Source organism: Hyperoodon ampullatus (assembly GCF_949752795.1).
Source record: "Hyperoodon ampullatus genome assembly, chromosome: 9".
Classification (NCBI taxonomy): domain Eukaryota; kingdom Metazoa; phylum Chordata; class Mammalia; order Artiodactyla; family Ziphiidae; genus Hyperoodon; species Hyperoodon ampullatus.
Window position 1 is genome coordinate 90,831,787 of NC_136922.1, and position 21,287 is coordinate 90,853,073.

Sequence of the window (21,287 nt, forward strand, 5' to 3'; positions counted from 1 at the left end):
TTTCCACTTACCTAACAATTCCTCTGGTCCTAAAAGTATCCCACTTTATGATGATCAGTAGAACATCAAGAGTCCAGGATCTACCCAATGTGACACTTGTTCAATAAAAATTAAAAATATAGATTCTTAAGGACCTCACATGCTGACCCATAACTTCATTCTTAGCTAGAAAAAATGTGGCATATATATGAGTCAATACACTTATAGTTTAAAATAGTGCTGAAATTTTTTTTACAGTCTGTATATGTGACTCATAATTTACCAGTCTTCACTCACCTGGGGAGAGGCAGGACAATGTTGTAGTTAAGTATGTGGGTGATGAAGTGTGACAGACCTGAGTTCAAATCCTGGATTTGACAACTACCAGTTGGGTAACCTCATTACAAATTACTTAAACATCTTGTGCTTCAATTTCTTTATGTATAAAAATGGGCATAATTATTCTACCTCACAGAATCATTGTAAAAATTAAGCTAACTAACTGATGTAGGGAAATTAACACAACTACAGGCACACAGTATATACTCAATAAATGTTAGATGTTATTATTAAAATCATATTAATATTTTGGCGGGCCTTTGGTACAAAATAATATTTTACTGAATTTGAATTTTCATTCATCTGTCAGCTTAGTCATTACGATTTGTTGCATCCTTTCTGCAAAGCTTCTTTCCTATACTGATCTGAATATTTGCTAAGATGTTTCTATTAAAGTTGGGAAAGAAATAAAACTTGGAGTCACAAATAAGTCTACCACACAAATATAATTGCTATATGAGGATTTTAAAATCACATATTGTAGCTATGAAGTTAATTTTCTAATTCATTAATTATATGTCTTTATTTTAAATATAGCATATAAAACATAGCTTAGAATTTTACCTGAGAAGTTCAATTCAGCAAAAGTAGTTCTCAAGTAGAAAAAAGTTTCAGCCAAATTTTTCATCCAGTGTTAGACAGGGAAAAGAACCATCATTTGTTTAGCATCAGCCAAGTGCCAGGCTAGGTGATGTACTTTATATACCTTATGTCATTTAATTATCAGAACAACCCTATGACCTTATCTTAGTCTGTTCATGCTGTTATAACAGAATACCATAGATTGGGTGGCTTATAAACAATAGAAATTTATTTCTCACAGTTCTGGAGGCTGAAAAGTCCAAGATCAAGGCACCAGCAGATTCAGTATCTGGTGAGGGTCCACTTCCTGGTTCATAGACAGCTGTCTTCTTGCAGTGTCCTCACATGGCAGAAATGGTGAGGGAACTCTCTGGGTCTGTTTTAAAAAGGGCACTTATCTCATTCATTAGGGTTCCACCTTCACGACCTAATTACCTCCCAGTGTCCTCAACTCTAAATACCATCACATTGGGGATTAGGTTTCAACATATGACTTTAATGGGGGGGGCCCATTCAGTCTATAGCAGACCTGGATATTATTATCCCTATTTTGTAGTTGAGGAAACTGTAGGTCTGAAAAGTTAAGTTACATGTCCAACTTCATACAGCTGTGGAGTACAATCCGGTTCTGCCTGCCCCAAATCTCAAAACCTTTTCACTGTAACAAATTGATCAATAGAATTTTTCATGTTTCAACTGGTTGTCTTGGCTGAAGGTCCATTGTCTCTACAATGCCAAAATAACTCCCTAAGATGGGAAGAAACCATTCAAAGCAGTTATGTGGCAACAGACAAAATGAGGCTATTGGGCTTAATTGAACTGTTCTTTATGCTTATTCAGGTAAACTGCTTACATGTGTAGACAAAGTCATTGTTTTGTTTGCCCTCAAAAAATCTCCCATGTTATTCCCATTTCACAGGAAAATAGAAACAGAGAAGATCAAGTTTTCTCCCTCAAGCCAAAGGCTGTTGGCATAACTCTTCTTGACTTTTCTCTGGATTTTTTTCAATAAGATTGTATTCACCATTAGAACAGGGACTTAGTCACATGATCACTCATGAAATCTTAAGGCTGTCACTAACTTTATAGATACTCTGCTGTAGTGGAATGTTACTTTTCCATTTTTGGACCACACACTACTTTGAGCCTCTGATGAAAGCTATAGACGCTCCTCCAAGAAAAATGTACATATGCACCCACAAAACTTGGCACTTCCTTTCAGTGGCGTCATGGACCTCCATCCACAGACCTCCATGGGGCCCATGAACACTGGGCCAAGAATCCCTGATTTACTGAATTTTAAAAGTTCATTTTACATATGACGAGACTTAAGTCTAGGGATGCCGACCTCCTCAAGATCACCCTGCTAAGCTGAGGCAGAGCCTGCTGGCACAGTGTAGACCCCTGAATAAATGGAGTTGTCTGTAGAAAATGCCATGGCTATTGATTAGGAAAGTAGAGCATGTTTTTGGGAAAATAGTGTATACTGCACTGTATTGCATGCGGGGTGTTTTTTACTTAAAAAACATTTTTTGGATAATATTACAAAATAAAAGGAGACTTGGTCAGATTAGTTCATGGTGAGTAAGACGAAAAGCAAAGAAAGATAAGTAGATATACAGAATGAAAACCATTAATTGTTAGGAACTAGCAATCGAACTTTGCCTTCTTAGTCAAGAAGGAAAAGAAAACTGTGGTGATTTTCCAAAGAGAACCCCATTTGCCATCAATTTTGGAAGTCTTTTATTTGGCATATGTTGTCTAGGCAAGATTTCTTTACACTAACCTTAATTATGATACTAAGTTACTATGTAGGATTTCTCCATCCTTACCAGTTTCATTTTAGCAATTCAGACTCATCAAAGGAGTTTCTTCTCTAAATATGAGAGAGATAGGAACTGATACGATTCCTTAAAGAGGATTTCATGTTTCACCTTTATAACTACTATCTTTTGGGAGAATGGGGAAGATTGGAGTGGGACACAGACATGATGATATCTCCCAGAAAGCAGAATCACGCAGACTTGGGTGTGATTCCTGGCTGGGTTAGCAAGGATAACTCTACTTAGCCTCACTGAGCCCATTTCCTCATCAGGAAAATGGCCTCATAACAGTTCTTCCTCATAAGGTTCATATAGATTACAAAGCACTAGGTAGATAGATGACTGATGATAGATAGATAGATAGATGGATAGATAGATAGGTAGATGATAGATAGAATATATATATGACATATATGGTATGTATATATGACTAGTGCATGGTGAATGTTCCCTGTCGTTGCTACTTTTCGGCTGGCTGGAGGACATGGTAAGGAAGGAGCTATCAGGAAAGCCCTTGCCGGAGTCATCTCCCAAAAAACTCGGCACCTCTCCAGCTGCCTTCTGGGGTTTCTGAATCACTGAGCATGTGCACAGTCCCCACATCTTCAGACAGTTTGGTGTTCAGTCTCCACTATGTTTCAAATCTGTTTTAGCCATCACCTTGAAAGTGATGGGAGAATTATGGATATGAAGTCTCCATGCTGAAAAGAAAATCTACCTCCTTATTTTAAAGAGTCTTTTTTTTAATCTTCCATACTGGTTTGAAATCAAGATAAAGATATAGGGTAGTCTGGTATCTAACATATCAAGGTTTTGATCTCAATAATTTATGTATATAATATTCAATTAATCATATATTCTAAATAGATTTTTTTTTTGCCTTGTGGAATTACAGGGGTTTTTTCATATTACATAATTATGGTTTCAACACAAATAAAGAAGTAACCTAAAGCCTCTCAACAGCATACATAAAGACTGTACTAATAATATAAAGAAAGTTATGTGCCTAAATTTTACAGAATAACTTCTAATCATTTTATTCTAAATCAGTGATTTTATTCATTTTAATTATGAAAAAGCCAATACACACAAAATAATATTATGTAATGTATATAGAGGTTATAAATCATTCTAATGCCTACACTATAAACTTATCACTCATCTTAAGACCTAGGACATTTCCAATATCACTGAAACTCCCGGCAGACCCCTCTCCTATCCCACCCCCTTGCCTCCCTATCCTCAGAGGTAACCAGAACTCTGAAAAATTCATTTATTTTTAAAAAAAAATTCTAAATAAGATAATATGAGTTTAGGTGAGAGTTTTTCCAGGATTCTGTGATCCAAAGCTTTCCAAAGATTCTCTCCAGACTCAGGTGAAAGTGTTGAGAGCCCACTGTTCTCTGAGAGGGCAACAAATTTGCCTTTCTAAACATACGGGACCAAATGAGTCCTTCTATGTCCACAGCTGGGAACCCTGGAGAATTATTCCAAACAAAGAATTCTCTACAAGCAAAGAATGCTCATCAAAATCAAATAAAGTGTAATGAAGGCTATCAAATATGTATGTTGAGTATATCTATTCTGCCCGTTGGTTTTCTCACTGACCAGCCAAGTATAAGAGATCTGCATTTGTAGCTATCATTTGGCCAGGTGGGAATGCAGACAGGATTGATTACAGACTATTCCAAATTCTTATTCAAGGGGAATCTATCTCAATTGCTTTGAAGGCTTCTAGGGAAATAGTTAACCTTTATTATCCCAAAGGCTCTTAACATTGTTATGAGAAAGTACCACTGGACATGAAACATGAGCATGTTGGAACGATACAGTGGCTGTATAAATGGATTCTCTTTCATCCGTGAATGAGGTTAAAGAGGAATAATGTGCATACCTTATAATGTGAATAAAATCAGTTCTTTTCACTAGTTTGCCACGTAATAAGTAATGTTCATCAGGAGCTGGAAAATCAGTTTTTAGGCTGTCATAAATCTTCATTAATTCACATTCTTCCATTTTTAAATCTTTATGAAACTGTAGAAGAGTATAAATTTGAACTATTTATAAGTAAAGGATTTGATTAATATGTTAAATGTGCAAGCTACATTCCATGGCCTAGTTATTAAACACTTGAGAGCACAACTTTTTAAAACTTTTTAAAAAACTGGAAACATTCACCTGCATTTAAAAGCTTAATTTGCTAATTATAAATCATTTTTATTCATGCAATTTTTAAACAAGTTTCTAATTTTTTTTAGTTTGATTGAAGTCACCAGATATACTTGAACATATTTTTGAAACTGAATTTCTTTAAAAATATTGCATAATTTGTAAAGACCTTCCTTTCAGTTAGTCTAGATTAGTGAGATTTGACATTACATTTGAGATTAGTACTAATTAACTAAGTTAAAATGTGAGGGTTTATTTTCCATTTTAATAACCCCCTACATCACATACATTTCCTTTGGTGGAATATAAATCTTGGTAAAGTACACATCAACCACTATAAATAGCAGCCATTCAGGAGAGTCTCCAGAGAGTGTACTTTAAATTGCATATTGTTTAGAATAGGAAATTCTTCCGACGTTCATATTTTCCATTATGGGTGAAATGGTCTACCCCGTGTCACATCTTCCCTGGCTTCCATCTTCCTGTACCATTTAGGGATCCAACTGTTAGATTCCAGAAGATTGCTCAATGTGTGCTTTTTATTTTCTTAAGTAACCTGGGTCTTATTGTCCAGCGGGAATTTTGCAAAATTAGGGGCTCTCCAAATGAAAACTAGATAACTTCCAGAGCTGGCCCCAGCAACTAGGTAATGAAACAGTCCTTTATTTCTGGAGCTAGTAGCTCTACTGTGCCTGTTTAGCATAACAGAGTCAAACCATTTTTGATTCCCACAGAAAACCTTGCACTGTTGGCAGGTCTTTCTGGGGAAATCAAGAGACTAATATGGTAAATTACTGAGCAGGAAGTGAACAAACAGACAAGCATGATGAGATGATGGGTTATCATGCTGGTTCGAAGACCAGAAGCCTCAGCAGGTATAATTACACTCCATCTCTCCCAAGGCACTATTGGCAACTGCAGTAGATGTATACCTCTGCCCACTCTTTCCTTGAAGAGTCCTTCTGTTTCTCTAATCAAAACTGTTGTGTATATCTTGATTTTTTTTTTTTTTTTTAGTGGGGGCCCATTTTGGAGATCTAACATTCCCTCACCTTTTCTCCTTCCTTGATGAAGAGGATGAGAAATTACTGTTAAGGGGACTTGGACAAAAATCATGATATAGAAAGAACTGATATCTGATGCCCTTCCTTCCTGATACTCCCCTTTTAAGAGCCTTTAACTCTTCCCACCTAATGAACCATGAAAGCAAAACATTCCAAATATATGTATGTTTCCTGAGCCAGCACCCTCAGAGTATATCCTGGCTACCCAGGGAGTATCATTGCTATGGAAGCTCCATGGCTTATGAGCTGAACAGAATGAAGCTTTTATAAAACTCAAGGCTGAGGCAGGATGGAAATTCCTAATCCTTTCATTTCTAAGTGCCTCACCTCAGAGGCGCATGAATATAAGTTCTATCTCATTGAAACATTTGTCAGAGCAATGGTAGAGTGAACCAGGGAGACATGCCCTTCAGAAAGGAGTTAGTCTTCCACAAGAACTCTGATTGAAATGCGGAATTACTGCTAGGAAACATATCCTGGTATCCTATTGGGTTATGTGGTCAGAAATTAAGACTCTCTTCCCTGCATTCTCAGAAAAGAGTTTGGAAGTCCGAATCATTGGACCCAGCTTGCAGAGTTACATGTCCAAGAGCACATAGTCAGTGGCAGCATTAAATCTGGAAACTTTGTCATTTACTCCAGTTTTGGTGCTTTTCCCTCTGCATTATGCTGCGGCTAACCCCTACAACTGCCTCTAACTCCATGAAGGAAAGTACCTTTTAGATCAAGGATAAAAGAAAGAGGATACTGGATGAAAGTTTAGAAGATCTGGGCTTCCTCATCAGTAAAATAGAACTAACACTTTTCAGGGTGGCTGAGCAAATTAAATGAGATATGGACAAATGTCATCAAAAGTGTAAGGGAGCTGCATATGACAGATGCTTATCAGGTAGGGGTACCTGTATGATTCATTTAGATCGGATTCACTTTTATTTAACTCTATGTGTAGTGGCAAGTTTCATTCTGGTCATATACTGTGTTTCAAAAGACAGTTCACACTTCTCTCTCTGCTAATCTTATGCTATCTAACTGGCCCTCAGGCATTCTAGGCTTTCAAAAATCCGACTCAGAGAAAATGCTATAAAATGTTACCTCTCACTCTCCCCAGAGCCTGTCACCCCTGGAGAGGGCTTAGGACCTCAAATGCAGATTAGAAGCAGCCATTTATCTTCCCTTTCCCCCAGTTGTGAATTGAAGAGAAAATTCAAAAGACTTTAAAATGATGTCTTTATCCCAATCAGAATTAAACCCTGCTGTTGGTCACTTACTTGTCTGGTTTTGCCTCTAAGTGAGCAAAAGTCCTCAGGCTTATAGGGATTCTATGCTGTTCCACACCACTGTCCTTACCTCCTGAAGCTCTTGTAAGTGGTATACTCTTACCTTGAAGGTCTATCTCAACAGTCATCCTTTGGAAAACACCTTCCTAGAGGTCCCCAATCAAGTGACTGATTTCCCACCTTGGGTTTCCCATAGCATTTGTTTGTACGTTAATTATCATCACCCATTTTATTGTTTGTTTGTTTATATGTCTCTTTTCCCCACCAAATTGAAAGCAACTCTAAATCCAAAACTACATCTTACTCACTTTTATTTCCCCAAAGGCCCATACTCAATGCTGAATAAGTGAATGAGCAAACAGGTACTTCAGATCATATCTGTGTACCAAGGCAGAACTTTACTCACTTCAATAAGCTATTTATGGGGAGGCAGAAACATTGGTGACCTTTGTGGTATTCTCCGAGTACTGACACCATCCATACCATACCTGGGGTTCCATCACTCTCCTGATGAGCCACTGGAATTTTGACTTCCTATCTTTGTCTCTAGAAATATGAAGAAACTCACCTCCTGTATTTCTCTGATTATTAAGGATAGTGGACTTCTACCCCCTGTAATTTTGACCATTATGCTTATTTAGTGGCATCATGGAGGCAAGTGATATTCATTTGGTAAGAGTAGATTCCCTTTAGTTGGCCTATTTGCTCTAGTACTCAAGCTCTTAGTGTTATTTGCTATTAACATTTGCATTATAAGACCAGATAATCATTGAATTACAGGGTTCATACCAAGCCCCAAAGAGTCCAACAGTGAACAAACTATATAATCAAAAATTTCTCTAATGAAAGACGAAGTGTGTGGTCTGGAGACATAAACAACCTCAGTTAATCCCAGGAGGATGGGCAGAAGTAGATTAGGGGTAGGGCCAGCCTCAGACTAGTATTTACCAACACTCTTTCTGAAATAGAGAGTGTTTAACACACAAGTTGGGTCTAAAGTTTAGACTCTAAATAGTGCATTGTTTTCTAGTATTGGGATGAACCAAGAAAAAAAAAAAGGATAAAGAAAGATGTTAGAAAACCCAAGACTTTTAAACCAAGATACAGAGGGTTAACTTTATTTTTGGTGAAGTGGAGAATTTTTTGTTTTTATTAATAGTTCATATACCTCAAAAAGTACTGTTTGGAAGAAAGAGGAGAAGCATTTATAAATAGCTATTAGTCAAAACTCTAAGATTCAAATTAATTTAGTAAACATTGACTATGATACAACACATTCTGCAGTAGGCATTGAGTTTCTTAATTATAAAAGTATACCCTTTGGTTAATTCATTATCACAAAATTTGTAATTAAAGTGAAGTTAATGAGCTGGAACACCCAGAACACATAGGCTTGGAAGCACTATAGAATATCTCAGAATTGTATCTTTTAATTTTTAATTTAATTTTTAATTCTTAGATCCACTAAAAAAGAGTCAAAAGGAAAGATAATTTGAAGTTATCCTAGAAAGACACTGAGTTCTAAAATACCTAGGGGAATCTCAGATTACCCCAGCTCTCTCTACTTTGCAGCATATTTTAGAAAACTGAATGCATATTTCAGGTCACTGGCTTTCAGATTTGAAGTGTACTGTATGCTACTTTTTGTGTAAGTATCATCCATTTTATTTTCTTTGTTGTCTTCATGAGGTCTTAAAATTAAAAAGCTTTCCAGATGGCTTTTGGCTTTTAAATAAGAAAAATGAATATGATTTTTTAATTAAATGTTTTCACTAAAACCCCTTCCCTGTTCTATTCTACTCTATGAACTAATGAGTAAAAAGGATCTATATTGGTTTTTCCTGCCTTGGTCTTAATAATAGCTTGATTTCATTGCTCAATAACTTCAAAGTAAAATAATGTCCTAAAGCTGAAGAGCTTTCTCCTAGTCTATTTCTAACCTCTTGTCTCAAGCTGCCACCATAAAGGCGCCCAAAAAGTGTACAAAAGAACATTTCTAATAAATTCAACACGTGTCAAATTACATTAGGTCTCTCAGATATAAGCAAGTGGAGTCTAACTGTAATCTATTGTCTTAGTCAGTTTGGGCTACTATAACAGAATACCATAGACTGGGTGGCTTAAACGACAAACATTTATTTCTTACAGCTCTGGAGGCTGGGGAGTCTAAGACCAAGGTGCCGGCCGATCCGGTGTCTGATGAGGGACCCCTTCCTGGTTTGCAGTTGGTTGTCTTCTTGTTGTATCCTCACACAGTGGAGAGAGAGAAAAAGCAAGCTCTCTCATGTCTATTCTAATAAGAACACTAATCCCACTCATGAGGGCTCCACCCTCATGACCTAATTACCTCCCAAAGGCCTTACCTCCTAATACCATCACATCCAGGGTTAGGATTTCAATGTATGAATTTGGGGGGATACAAACATTCAGTCCACATCATGGATGGCCTTAGTAAGTCTGAAAAAAGAATGGGCCAGTAGAAGAGGTCCGCATGGTTGCCAGGTCCAGGGTTGGCACTGGTCATCTAGGAATATCCAGATAAAACAGACCTTAAATTTCAGGGTTTGTTCAGTCCTGTGACATGATAATTATTCTCTCCACTGAGGTAGGTGTTTCTGCACATCTCCGCTTGGCTTGGGTGAAATCTTCCTCATGATGATGTTCCCTCCCTTTGCTCTGACTCCACATCATGAAGCAGTCTCTGGTGACTGAGGCTTCCTAACATTCTGGCTTGGGGAATGGGGGTAACCTGGTTGGGAAGTGAGAGCTCCCCAGGCACTCAAGAGGGAGGTCATCCATTCTATCTTAATTAATTGGCACTAACTGGGATTCTGATGTATACATCAGTTTCTTGTGAGTCTGTGAGCCAATCAGTCTCTCTGAGACCTGTCCATTCTGAGAACTCCCAAGATCCAGTGGCTGGGGCAGCAGAGCTTCTAGAGCTTGTACCATGAGAAATACTCCAAAAAAGGCCACTCCATGGGAGTCTGGGAGGACCAGCCAACTGGCCTTCTTGATGCAGCATCTCTACTCCATTGCTGTCCCCCTTTAGCCCAGAGAGCAAATGATGAGTATTTATTGAGCACCTGCCATATGTCTAACACTATTTTAAGCTGTATCAGTTGCAAAAGAGGTATTAGGAATCATCCCTGCCAGAAAACAGGTGAGAAAATGTATATACACATGAACAATGAATAAGTAAGACTCTGTGTATCCATCCATCTATTTCTATCTATAGATAGATATCATAATCATGTACTAATTCATGTGATCGGTTAATCACAAAATAGGACAGTACCTTAAAAGGTGTCATTTATGTAATATCAGTAATAAACACTACATCCAAAGTATCCAAAACACACACTGGACTATTTCTCTAGCAATAGGAACAAATATAATCCAGGTCTGACCTCCTAAAAAAGAAATCAATACTTTTTTAGACCTTATATGGTATCACTGGAAAAAAATCTGGATTTGATTCCAGCTATAAAAACCATGTGTAAATTTAATATCCAGATGCATAAAGTGGACACCAGAAAATAAATTTATGGTGTGGAAATATTTAGATACTTTGAACAAGAGTAATACACACTGAGAATTCTGTGGCTTATGAACTAACGTGCTTCCTTAGAAGATGCGACCTTTTGAAGATGTGACATTTTCCCTGCACCAGAATTACATCCTCAGAGTCCCCATGATAGTTTCTTAATTTCCTTTACAGTTTAATTGTATCTATGTACAAGAAATCTATATTCTAAAATTATCACCAAGGGCTAAATTCATTTTCCTATAGGCAGAAATCATATCTTTCGTGTACACACTTCCTTCTTAGAATTATATAAGGTATATGCTATTATTTTCTGAGACCAGAACCAGGGTTTTATAGATGTGCACCAGCAATCATTCATTCAAGAAACCGTTGTTAGAACCCTACTATTTCCAAGCACTGTCTTATTGTTTTAAAGATGCGTTTCAAGCTGGAGGGCAGAGGGGAGTTAGAAGCACAATCTTTTTAAGATAGAAACTTTTCTTTCCAGGGAAAGAAAATAGTCCAGCTGGCTAAAACCCCCAGATTTTAAAAAGAACTTAGAGACTAGACCTATATAATTGTTGCAGAAGAGTTTAAACAGAAATGGAGCCTCACAGCAAGTTAGCTGGAAGGGCTGAGTCACACGTGACAACATAACTATTTCTCAAATGCATGCAAACGAGTGGGTTCAAACTTTCTCATCTCTCCTCCTAAGATGATAAATTACAAAGAAATACAGTCAAAACGAGGAAGACTTTATAGAGGTGGAGCCAGACACTGGTTCTTAAAGAACCACTAGAATTGAGAGAAGCAAAGGGAGTTTAAAAAGCCATTCTAGGGAAAAGGAGAAGGAATAGCTTTGTTGGGTAAAGGCAGATTGCTTCAGGAGATATCAGGAAAACGGTGGCAAATGCCAATAATCTTTTCACTGAACAAAAGTCCCCTTTATGATCAATGTTAGGGTGCATTGCACTGAAGACATGTGTTAGATTGCCAGGGGGGTACAACTGGGGGTCAGGATTTCTTAAGGGGAAGAATTAGCAACGTAATGCTGGGGCTCAAGGTTTGGCCTTGGGAAGGAAAGAATGTCCTCTTTTTAACTGAACGGTGGTATCATGACCAGAGGACCTGCATTTCACCATGAAAATACAGAAGCATCAAGACAGAGTGAAATGACGTCTCACTCCCATGCACCCATCCTGTTTCATTCTAGAACCAAATACATACTAGGGTGGCATTGCTGGTGAGCCCTCTGGGGTGGGGCCAGCTGTGGAGGGAGGAGAGGAGGGGAGGGGAAGAATAGCTACCTCCAGGTGGAGAGGGAGAGAAAGCCATCCTAGGAGAGCGCATGGATTTTAGAATAAGATGTAATTTTAAAAATGTACAGAAACCTTATAACTGTCACCCATATATCCTCAATCAGAATCTGCCTATGGATGTCAACAGAATCACTTTACTAGTAATATAATTCTTAATGACCTCTGCTGATGCAGGACTACCGCCCCACCATCAATTTTTTTAAAAAGTCCTTCTGTTTCTGGAAGTCTGTCTTATAAAACCTCATGAATGGTGCATTCACCCACCGCCTCTCTCCCACTGCCCTGGGGTTCACTTGAGACCCTGGGCTTCCACGTCAAAGATACTGTCTCGTGCCCTTGATACAATCTTTCAAGGTTCCAAAGTGGCCCTGCGTTCGCTTCACTGTTCCGGAATTCCAAAACCATGCTGTGCTCATATAGAGGTAGTAAGGGGGACACTTTCCTCTGCTCTTCTTTGTCACCTGGCCACCAAAGCTTGGCCTACACTCAGCAAACACCTTGTGGAAGCAGCTTCCACTTCTCTGCAGCCCACCCCTGTCCTCAGGGCATAGACATATGGCAATGGGTCTCGGCTCAGGGACCAGCTCCAAGGCATGGGATAGCAGACAACTCTCCAAACCCCCATGCAAATCGGCTCCCTAGGCCTCCCTCACCACACCATCACACAAGCCCAGATGCATCTCAATTCCAGTGGTAGGCACAACTGAACTTGAGGCGGGGCCACCAATCAATTATCCTCCTATTTCAACTCAACGACAAAAAAAACAAATTAACTTGGTCAAGGCCATTATTTGCTCTTTATGAAGCCAGGTGCCCTAATTCACTTATGCAGCACATATTACAGAAGGGCTGATCTCTGCCAGACATTGTGCTAACTGGGCTGAGAGGAGGAGCACGAAAATGGGTAAGACATAGTGCCCCTCCTCAAGGAGCTCACAGCCTAGTAATGCGAGATAGAAATATATAAATACGTTCTGAGTGCAGTCTAGGACCTTGAACTCTATGTTGCCTCCAATAGATCATTAGAATTCCCAGGTATTGAAATGCAGGTATATGCTTTCTGAAAGATCTTTTTCTCCTTTCATGAAATCAGATTTTGTGTTTTAAGCAGGAGGGCAAGAAAAATACTACAGAGAGTAACCTGAAAGAGTTGAAAAATGAGCCTCTGGAAAGAGTATGAAGTTCTTTATATTAAGGGTAATTAATAACAACAAAAATAGCTTAACAGATAAATGTTGGAGATAGACTGACTAAGCAACAAATCTGGAGAAGAAAAAAAAAAAACCACCCTGGATTTAGCACAAAAATTAATGAATGAACCCTATAAGAGATGCTATTATCAACGTGAAAACAATGTTAGGATGTGTTAACAGGAACGTGGCAGGCAGCACTGGGACTTCAGCCAGCCACATTCAGCCTTGGTCAAGCCTTTATTATGTCCAATTTTGGTTTCCCGTTTGAAGAGTTGTTATATTTCAAGCTGATATTAAAAGGATGGAAAATAGGCATTGGCATTTAGCCTAGAAAAGATGAGACTGAACGATGACTTAATACCTGTGGCCCTAACAGAGATAAGTGGATTTCTATTTCAGCCACAGGAAGTCTAGTTCAATCACAGAATAAATAGAGCATAAGGATGATTAAACACTGGGACCTTGATCGTAGGATGTCACCTTAGAAGTATAGTGCTTCAGCTCCGCTGCTTTCAGAATACTCTTCACTCCCCATCTTGCATTAATATTTTTCTGTGCATATCTTATCTCCCTTTGGGACTGCCCTTCTTATCTTTGGAGCCCTCCACAGCACTTAACTCCATGACTTGCTTGTAGTAAATATTCAAATAGTGTTAAGTAGGGGGAAGATGCTGGGACAGAAACTATATGGCCAACATTATAAGGCAGACAAGAGAGTATAGCAACTCAAGATGTGTTACAGGCCTGGAGTCAGACCAGAGAATAGTTCAGAGAATTGTGTCAGCAAAGGCCATAAAGATTCTCGTGACAAACGATGACTTTCTATAACAGTACATACACCTCTCCACCCCCCTCCTCCACCCAGCCCATCACACATTCCACAGTGGGAACTATGAAGACTTTATCAAAGACACGATAGGGAAGGAGAGGTGAGGAAAAGACTTTATTGGATGGTAGAAAGCAGAGGAAAGAAAGAAGAGGAGTCTGTAATTTCTGCAGAAGGAGATGGAAAAAGGGAGAAGTATTTCATGAGAAGATTTCTTAGGAAGATCCGTTAAAAAGCTGTATCACAGGAAAATACAAAGCAATATAGTTTAAGTGAACATGTTCCGTGCTTTTGGGGGTGGGGAGTGAGGAGGAGGGTGATGCCCTCAGGTGTGGAGGAAAGACTCTAAGTCACCAAGGGAAAGGAGGAAAGAGGTTCAGCCTACAAGTATGTAGTTAACCCCTTCATTTCCGTTCCTGTCCACCCCTTGGTGAGCTGTTGTCTAGGCAAGATCTTTTGCTTCATTCTAAATGGGTAGAGTCTATGAATTTCTTTGTAAGAAAAAATTTCTTCAAGATGTTTTAAACATCCCCTTTAAATTACTTGAACGGTTGCCTCTCATGTGAATAGATTTCCTTTGACTTTAAGTTGTGTTTCTGTAGGAGGTGAGTGGCTCTGTGTGTGTGTGTGTCTTAAGTGCATTAAGGCAGTACAAGGGGCACTTCCCACATACCTCTCTTTTCCCTAGGGAATTGCTCCAAGGTAAAAGCTATTCTTAAACAACCATTGCAGACCATAAAGTCTGGAAGAGATCATGGAGATCCTACCTCCATGAAGTAAAGTTATTTTTTTAATCATATTTTATTAATAAAAGACCACCCTGTGGTGGGAGCTATTTCATTCTATAGCACTGACCTCCTTCAAACCTTCCCAGCCCAGAATCTCTTTGGTGAAAAATTAAGCAAAGTATCTAGAAATGAAGGGTGCTATCAGTAATTTGAGAGTGGCCCAGACTTCTGTCTCCCCTAGTAAAAGAGGCTGGAAATGTCCTATGTATGACACCTACTATCTTGCTGGCCCTGTTGTTCACAGTGCCAATGAATGATCATTACTTCAGTTCTCAGAGACACCAGTTCTGGAAGCTGGACTCTGAGTACCCGTGTCTGTGCTACACAGTGAAAGCACATGTGCCTGCTGGTCTCTGCAGAAACACACACTGTTCACAAATTACCTTCTGGTATGTTCTTCCTAATTCCTCTCACCTTGCCTCTCCAGCCCCAGGAAGCTGGACCACAGAAGGCTACCTGGGAGCCTTTGCCTACTCCAGCCCTGCTCTCATCTCATGATTCACTTATCTCCAAATGCATCCAATCTCCTTCTTATTGTCCTTTGTGCTCTCCCTGTTCCCTACTGGTGTCTGACCCAGGCCCAAAACTCACTCCTCTCTTCACTGTTGTCATGTCAGTACCCTATTAGGTAGCAGGAGTTATGACATCCATTAGTTTTACAAACTGAAGACAGACAGCTACTTCCCAAACACATTACGTTAATAACAAGGGGCCGGGCTTCCCTGGTGGCGCAGTGGTTGGGAGTCCGCCTGCCGAGGCAGGGGACACGGGTTCGTGCCCCGGTCCGGGAAGATCCCACATGCCGCGGAGTGGCTGGGCCCGTGGGCCATGGCCGCTGAGCCTGCGCGTCCGGAGCCTGTGCTCCACAGTGGGAGGGGCCACAACAGTGAGAGGCCTGCGTGTCGCAAAAAAAAAATAAAAATAAAAAATAACAAGAGGCCAACTACAAGTGTGCATGATTTCCCTCTTTCTATCTTTACAACTAGGAAAATAACTTGGTGGATATCTTTTATACAGCTGGCCATTCACATACTTTCAGTGCATGAATGTCAGCATATTCGTGGAAGATTACTAAATTCTTGCTCTCCTGTGTGTGTGTGTGTGTGTGTGTGTGTGTTGAGAAAGAGAGAGAGAGAGTCTGGGCTGGCCTGGAAGAACCACTGAAGTTTTTCCAGGCTACTCCATTTTATGAACTTATTCCGAATATGCCAAAACTATACTTGCCACCTCAGAATTGGAGTGGGGGTGGGAAACGGGGGAAATCAGGAGGCGAAACATATTCCCAAGGTCAGTTGAGTCCCATAAGCAAATGTATTAGTTTTCTATCACTGCTGTAACGAATAACCACAAACTTGGTGGCTTAAAACAGCACAAACCTATCTATTGTTCTAGAGGTTCAAAGTCCAACACAGGTCTCTCTAGGCTAAAATCAAAATATAGACAGGGCTGCATTGCTTTCTGGAGGCTCTATGGGAGAATCTATTTCCTTGCCTTTCCAGTTTCTAGAAGCTGCCACATTCCTGGACCCCATTCCTCTATCTTCAGCACCAGCAAAGTCATCTCTCTGGCCATTATTCTATAGCCATATCTCCCTCTGACCCCAGCGGGAGAGGTTTATCTCACTTTAAACACCTGTGTGACTAAGATTGAGCACATCTGGATAATCCAGGATAATCTCTCCACCTCAATGCCTTTAACTTAATCACATCTGGAAAATCCCTTTTGCCATGTAAAGTAACATATTCACAAGTTCTGGGCATTAGGACATGGATGTCTTTAGGAGGAATATTATTCTGCTTGCCACAGCAAATCACTGAATATTTTAAAAGGAAAAAAATTAAATGGGAAAAATGTGGCAGAAAGAGGAATAGCAAAATGCCTCAGTACATGTATCTATCACAGCTTTGGAGCAATAAACTCAAGTCTAGTCAGTGAGTATTTCATTAAAGCCTCTTGTGTGATCTCTATGAGTGTCTCATGCACTTCAAATAGTCCATATATGTTGAGTGATAACATATATAATCAAAGGGATATTTAAAGGTGTATATTCATCATGATATATAGAGATAATTAATTTTGAAGTTCATTAAACTATATTACTCTATAAACTATGACTTTGAGGATAGTACTTAAGCAATAAAACAAACAACCAAAATTTTCTAGTTAGTTAAAATGAAGAGAGGGTTTAATCTAACTAAATTAAGCCTCTTTCAGTTGAGCACAGGAATACTTGCGTTGGTTCCTCTCCATGACTTTGAAGTGCTCTGTGCGTCTGTGTCCGTGTTTGTGATGTGAAGCCATAGATCTCAAAGATGTTTTTCAGCGTATGAAGGATGTGAATCAACGTGTAAAGTTGATTGTTTCTCCTGCTATTTACCAAAAGAATCATCTTAACCCTACATTGTGGAGATCTGGGTTGTTCTACTTATTTAACAGAAAGCCAGTCCCATAAGTATCTTGGTGCCCCAGCAGCAATCTGTTCATGGCTTGTTAGCGATGAAGCAGCACATTCATGACTCAAGCTTAGATAGAGTGTCATCTCCAGATAGAATCAACACCACCCCCTCCACAGGGGTTGGAATCTGGTTGCTTTCCAAGCTATTGCTGACCAGGCTCCCTTGCCTGGCCTGGCGGATGAGATCACCACACCAGAGTGCCACGGGGGCAGACTGGGCCCACTGTTGCAACATGTCCCTTCGTCAAGCTGTTGCCCTCATTTCGCCAAACACCCTGTATAGCACAGCATATCACTGATCCTCTGGCTCTCTTCCCTTTGCCTTTGTATGCATTTTTATATCATGCATCTTCCCCTGAATAAAAGGAATAATAGGAGTTTCCCAGATTTGATTTCTCAGTGGGAACTGTTTGCTTTGGAAGCCACTGACACCAATGCTAATTGAGAACAGAGCTCAGAACAAGGGCCTGAGAACTGCACCCGGATGAACTTTTTGGTGGGCTGATTTCCGTTGATCTCTTCAGAATTGGATTGTGCATGCAAGTGATACCATGGTCCACTATTTTCCAAAAGGCTGAGCACGTGGATCAGTGTCTTTTCCTTTAACTAGTTCTCTGTCTTGGAAGAATTATTTGTAATTGATCATATAAAGTCTTCATCATGAAAACTACTGGGGATCCTGGCCCCTACTGCTCAGTAATAACATCCTGGAAATCACGAAGCAATCTGGGCCGTTTACAATCTAAATCTAAACATGATGGGCCTCTATTAGAGAGATTACAGTAAAAAATAACAATCAGCTCTCTGATGATCCTATGCGAAGGGAAAGGGTGGGGAGGAGTAAATTTGGCAAAGGACAAGCCCAGACTTTCGTCACAGGGACAGACCAAAGTGTTAACACAAAGGGAGAGCCTGGGAGCATCCTGCACACTGCATTTCAGCCACAGATAACATGGCACCTCCGCGGGCCCGGTCCACGCCCTGACCGCTCAGAGGGTCTCAGCACCTCTGCACCCGCAGCCCTTTTCCAGCTGCAGACATGCTCGGGGGATCCGGATCGCAGGGAAGACGCAGCCTGGCCGTGCTCTCCCAGTGAGTGCTTGCTTCACCTCTTCAGTTTTTCTTCTTCTTCTTCTTCTTTCACATAAAGGAATCGTTGAAAAATAAAATAAAATAATTTTTTTTTTTTTAGTTGTGGGAGTGGGAGGCGAGAGGAGAAATCAGGAGGCAAAGGAAGGCAGTGAGTGTGTAAATATCAGACCTGTATGGAACTTTTTGGTCTCAACTTGGTGGTGGCTCTGATTGGTTTTCCTCTGTTACTTTTTTTTTTTTTTGGTGGTTCGTAGACCATTTGGGGGTGTTTATACCAAAGGCACGGGTTTTCTTATTCCACATACCGATCCACAAAGCATCGTGTTTCTAAAGATCTGCTGTTAATTTAGACCTGAGCCCTCTGCTCGGAGTGATCCATCTGCAGGGCTCAGAGACTTTGGCTAAAGCACACATTGCCCAATCCTTAGAGTCAACAGCCCAAAGCCCTTAATACACTGACCATCTGACTGTGACAGAACAAGACCCAGAGCACATGCTATTGATCAGACAATTGTTCAGATAACAGGCTCCAAAGTTTAGGATCCTGGAATCTTGGAATGTTCAAGCTAGAGGGGCCCCTAGGGCTGTTTGCTGCAATGTTCTTCTTCTATAGACAGGGAAACGGAACCCAGAGGGGCAACTCCACTTAACCCAAAGCCAGACAACAGTCAGTAGCAGGGAAGCCAGTGTCTTTGTACTTGCAGGCAAGGGCCCTTTTCACGCTGGCGTTTATGAGGTTTGGAAAACTCACTGGGTCTTGGGAAAAGGTAAGGCACAAGAGTAAGAACACCAGATGGCCTTTCAGTAAATCTGTCCTATTTTTGAGAGTTTTGGCATCGATTCAGCATGACAGTTGTTGTTGCATTTGTTCCAGCATTTGTGCAACAGCTCATCAAATAAACAGGAACTCAATGGGGTCCTAAAAATGAGACCCACATCCACTATATTAGCAGATCTCTTGGATAACCAGTTTCTCTAAGTGTGATCCCTCAAGTGTGAGAGCACAAAGGGGTGTTAGAGGTTATCTATATGTTCCTGTGGTTATCAGACTGGTTGGGGGGCTTTTTTTTTTCTTTTTTAGCAAATTTACTGTTACAAGGAATCCTGTTACATAAAGGAGATGTTCTGATTAAATAGGTGGTTTTGGATCTAGAGCGTCTCATCCCTGCTGCAGTCCCCAGTCACCCCCCCTTCCATTGCTCACGCCCAACCCACTCCCCATACCTCTCTACCCCACCCCACCCTACCCACTCCGCCAAAACTTCCTTGGAATCCTAGGTCCCCATGGAACTTCAGAAACCCCGATCTTATTTAATGCCACCATTTCAGATGAGGAAACTGAGGCACATGGGGTGAAGGGCTTGCCCAGTGTTCATGGCTGGTCAACACAGAGCCTGGAATGCAGGGCAAAGAGCCCAGTCTGCTGTGTGTGTGTGTGTGTGTGTGTGTGTGTGTGTGTGTGTGTGTGTGAATTCCTGGTTCTGAGTTTCTTCCTGCTCCATCATGCCCACAGTTCTATCAGTTTACTTTCTCCATGTCTCTCTCACTCTTCTCTAATCACTCTCTCATTTCCTGAATTTCAGCAGTTATTGCCCACCGCCTGGACAATTACAGTTGCCTCCTATCTGGTCCCGGCTTCAGTCTCTGTCGCCTTTCTGATCCTGTCCCCTCCCGTCCTCCCACCCCCACCTTTGAAGATAGACCCCACTCTCCTCAACGTGGCACTCAAAGTTCTCCACAGTCCGCCTTTAATATCCCTTCCCATTCTGACCTCCCCCTGCTCCGGCCAAATCAGATCACTCACTGGTCCCCAAACTCATCATGTACAAGCCACCTCCATTCCTTGGCTCACTCTCTTTCCTACGTGGAGAACACTCTGTGTGCCTCAGTTTCCCCTCTGAAATGGAGACATTAAAAAAGATGGGGGTTTCTGAAGTGTTCCATGGAGACCTAGGATTCCAAGGAAGTTTTGGTGGAGTGGGTAGGGTGGGGTGGGGTAGGGAAGAGAAGGGGAGGGGTGGGGTAAGCAATGGAGGGTGATTGGGGAATAGAGTAGGAATGAGGGGCTCTATCTCATTTGTTCCTGACTTCCTTCCTGTCCTTCAAGGCCCAAATCAAATACTGCCTTCCTCCACAAGGCTTCCTCAGCTCTTCTTTTCTCTCCATATCCTTTGTCCACACTTCTATTATTAACCTTGAACTAAAGTTAGTGGTGAGCATGCCTGTTCCTTTCCTTCCCTTCCCTCCCTTCCCTTCTTTCTTATTTTTTATCCATTAACAGCAGGTAATAATTTCACCCTTAACCAGATAAGAGGCCCAGTAAAGTCAATCATTTAAAGCCAATCTCTGAACCCAAAAGTGAGCAAAAGTGGCTAGTAGGATGCCAATGCGATATATGGTAATCCACTTGAGGGCAGGAACTATTTTGAAACTTTGAACCTTCAGCTTCCAGCACAGTGCCAATGCTCAAAAAAATATTCTTTGGCTTTCCCATTACTGGATAAATCTAACTCAGTTCATCTAAGTTCACACTTTTCATTGGAGTCATTGGAACACACAAAGCTTCTGTGCCTTCTGCTTTGGAAGAAGTTTTAGGTTAAATGCCAAAAACAGATGCCCAACAAAATGAGCTCTAAATTCCTTTGCATTTGCATCAGATAATTTATCTCAGTTTCATCACCTACAGAGCGAGATTGGCAGTGTTTCTTTTATGAGGTGCATTAAGATTCCTGAGTGCCAAGACCTATCCAGAGCCATGTTATTTTCAGGGGCAATTGTGATTGGCTGTTCAGTTCTTTAGATTTCAAGGTGCTGTTTAATTTGTTCCTGGTAAGATTACTGAGAGATTCTGT

At 40.5% G+C, this 21,287-nt stretch overlaps 1 protein-coding gene across 11 annotated transcripts in view; it reads left to right on the forward strand.

Moving 5' to 3' along the window:
- CALD1 (caldesmon 1) overlaps positions 1-21,287 on the forward strand; it is a 184,845-nt gene that overhangs the window by 100,452 nt on the left and 63,106 nt on the right. For 2 of the 11 annotated variants that reach the window (XM_079711083.1, XM_079711084.1), the window contains exon 1: positions 18,265-18,435. The exons of 8 other annotated variants lie outside the window; for them this stretch is intronic. In XM_079711083.1, the coding sequence (XP_079567209.1) occupies positions 18,383-18,435 (53 nt within the window). In that variant the 5' untranslated portion in view covers positions 18,265-18,382. Of the gene's footprint in view, positions 1-18,264; positions 18,436-21,287 lie in introns of those variants that run through there. One more of the 11 variants, XM_079711076.1, reaches the window with a different exon arrangement.